The 2,459-nt window shown below is 50.3% G+C and overlaps 1 protein-coding gene across 40 annotated transcripts in view; it reads left to right on the top strand.

The window, feature by feature from the left end:
- Positions 1-2,459, top strand: part of Arpp21 (cAMP regulated phosphoprotein 21) — a 176,986-nt gene that overhangs the window by 109,480 nt on the left and 65,047 nt on the right. For 33 of the 40 annotated variants that reach the window (XM_029542940.1, XM_029542933.1, XM_029542922.1 and 30 more), the window contains 2 exons: positions 1,315-1,496; positions 2,240-2,344. In XM_029542940.1, coding sequence (XP_029398800.1) covers positions 1,315-1,496; positions 2,240-2,344 — 287 coding nt within the window. The remainder of the gene's footprint in view (positions 1-1,314; positions 1,497-2,239; positions 2,345-2,459) is intronic. The other 7 variants (XM_029542955.1, XM_029542953.1, XM_029542957.1 and 4 more) reach the window with 1 other exon arrangement.

Here is a 2,459-nt window from a genome sequence, read left to right as displayed (position 1 = left end):
CCCATGTCCCCCATGTCCCAGTCCCATGTCCCCCATGTCCCAGTCCCATCTCCCCCATGTCCCAGTCCCATCTCCCCCATGCCTCCACTTCCTCCAGCCAGCATCTTTTTCCAAACTGCAAAGCCACACAGTCACTAAGTCGTCAACATTATCACAATGAGCAAGCCAATATCTCAAAAGGTGAAACTATAGATAGAGTCCATTGACAAATCGTCTTATGATGAGTTTGAAGCCAACATAAGCTAGTATTCGTCACAAGTGGTGGTACCACTATATTCTCCAAGCAGGGTTGGCCTCTCTTTCAAAAAAAAAAAAAAAAAACCACCTGGAAAAGGAAAAACAGACTTACAAAATCTGTAGAAAAATGGATGGAACAGAAAATGTTTATATTAAGTAAGGCAGCTCAGGCTTGGGAAGACTGCATATTCCCTCTCATATGTAAACTTAACTTCCAATTGTTGCATGTATGTATGTATGTATGTATGTATGTATGTATATGGGATGAAGTGTAGGTGGAAGTATGGTCACTGGAAGGGGCCCAAGAGATGTGAGAATTGAGATAGTAAGGGAGGGAGGGAGGTGGGGTAAGAGAAGACATGTGATTTTAACTAGAAGGGGGACAAAAGGTGAAGAGGGGTACAATGGGGATGGGGTGAGAGGGATGGAGGATCAGTGAAAACTTAGCATGTAAGACAAAGCTATAGGGACCCCTGCTCCTTTGTATACTCATTAAGGAAATGAAGATAGAGCCACGGCTATCCCCAGTTGTGTGCTTAGAGAAGGGGGCAGTAGACTCATTCCGTCTCCTTATTCTGTGTATGTGTTTGTGTGCCTGTAATAATTCTTGTTCGGTGGCCAGACTGAATGGAAACGAAATCAGCACTTTGGCGGATAACTTGTTACTGGAGGTAGTCCGAGTTCCGTGGTCAGAAAGTAGCTGCCGTTTCCCAGTGTACGCCTGAGATACAGGAGACAAAACAGGGTTGCAGAGAGACTGCTTCTCCTCAAGCCCGACTGCTGGGCTCCACTGTTCACAGTGGCCCTTTGCCTGGCATATCTCCCTGCAGGAGGTGGGTTAGTTTGCTACGTCTTAAATTGCTACGTGCTCACACTATCACCCAACCTAAGCTAGTCTGGGTCCCAGGCAGGAATGCGTTGTCCTGGGAGCAGGGTCCCTATCTCGAATTCCTCTTGGGCTCTTGGGTGGGCTTTTACTTTAGGCTATTTTCAGAGATTCTATGCGAGTGCTCTCTCCCTGCGGGGAAGACAGGGAGACCCTCAACTGAGCCCAGGCTTTGTATGGCTTCATTTCAGGTCAGCCCTTTGTGAACCCAGACGGAACTCCTGCGATATACAACCCTCCTGGAAGTCAGCAGACGCTGCGTGGCGCTGTTGGTGGGCAGCCCCAGCAACCTCCACAGCAGCAACCATCGCCTCAGCCTCAGCAGCAGGTCCAGGCATCACAGCCCCAGATGGCAGGGCCGCTGGTCACTCAGGTGAGGAGCTGGCCTAAAGATGAGGGCCACATAGGGTTCAGGTCAGCAACCCATCTAGGAGAAAAGATGTGGCGTGCCACCTCCCATCAGGCCTATAGGTAAAATCTTCCAGAGTATAATCGCCACTGGACAAAATATCCGCTCATACCCATTGCAAGTGTCTCTGCTGGGTGAGAATAGACACTAGGGAAAATGGATGCACAGTTGCTTGGGTCTAAGTGTTGTTTGTAGCAAAGCACATTGTAATCCCTTCGAGGACTAGGGTTAATTCACCCCTTCCCACCACAGATCCAACACTCGTGTCTGCATAATCAGTGCTGACCTTTTCCTCAGTGGGAAGAGCAGAAATCAGTCAAGTCCCAACTGACCCGGATGTTCATCTCTGGGCTCTTCTGAAAGGTGCAGAGATGCCCTCCTTCCCCAGGGAGGCACAACGAAACCTGACGTGTTCTGAGCACGCTTCCTGGGGGAGTCTCCTTTTTTATGTGCTTTACTTGTTCTTGAACAACACATGTCTGCAAGTTCAGAGCGCCCAACCAACTCAAGGGCCCGACACTTAAAAGGCAGGCTTTCCGGAGCCCCCTCAGGGCCAAAGCCATCCGGCTCTGACACACACAGCATTCATTCCTCTCTACGTTGAATGATCTTGGGGAGTCTCTTAAGGACAGCAATGCCCTTCCCATGGATTGGGACTTCAGCCCCCACACGCTCCTGTTACCTGATCAGTGTTTTCTTCCCTCCAGTCTGTCCAGAGCCTGCAGCCATCTTCCCAGTCTGTGCAATATCCAGCGGTCTCCTTTCCTCCCCAGCATCTCCTGCCTGTGTCGCCAACACAGCACTTCCCCCTGGTACAGTATCATAAGCATAACACGCACACACACGCACACACACGCACACACACGCACACGCACACACACGCACGCACACGCACACGCACACACACACACGCACGCACACGCACAC

The sequence above is a fragment of the Mus pahari genome, chromosome 10, assembly GCF_900095145.1.
Source record: "Mus pahari chromosome 10, PAHARI_EIJ_v1.1, whole genome shotgun sequence".
Classification (NCBI taxonomy): domain Eukaryota; kingdom Metazoa; phylum Chordata; class Mammalia; order Rodentia; family Muridae; genus Mus; species Mus pahari.
The sequence above is the reverse complement of the archived record's forward strand: the minus strand, read 5'-3'. Positions and strand labels throughout refer to the sequence as shown.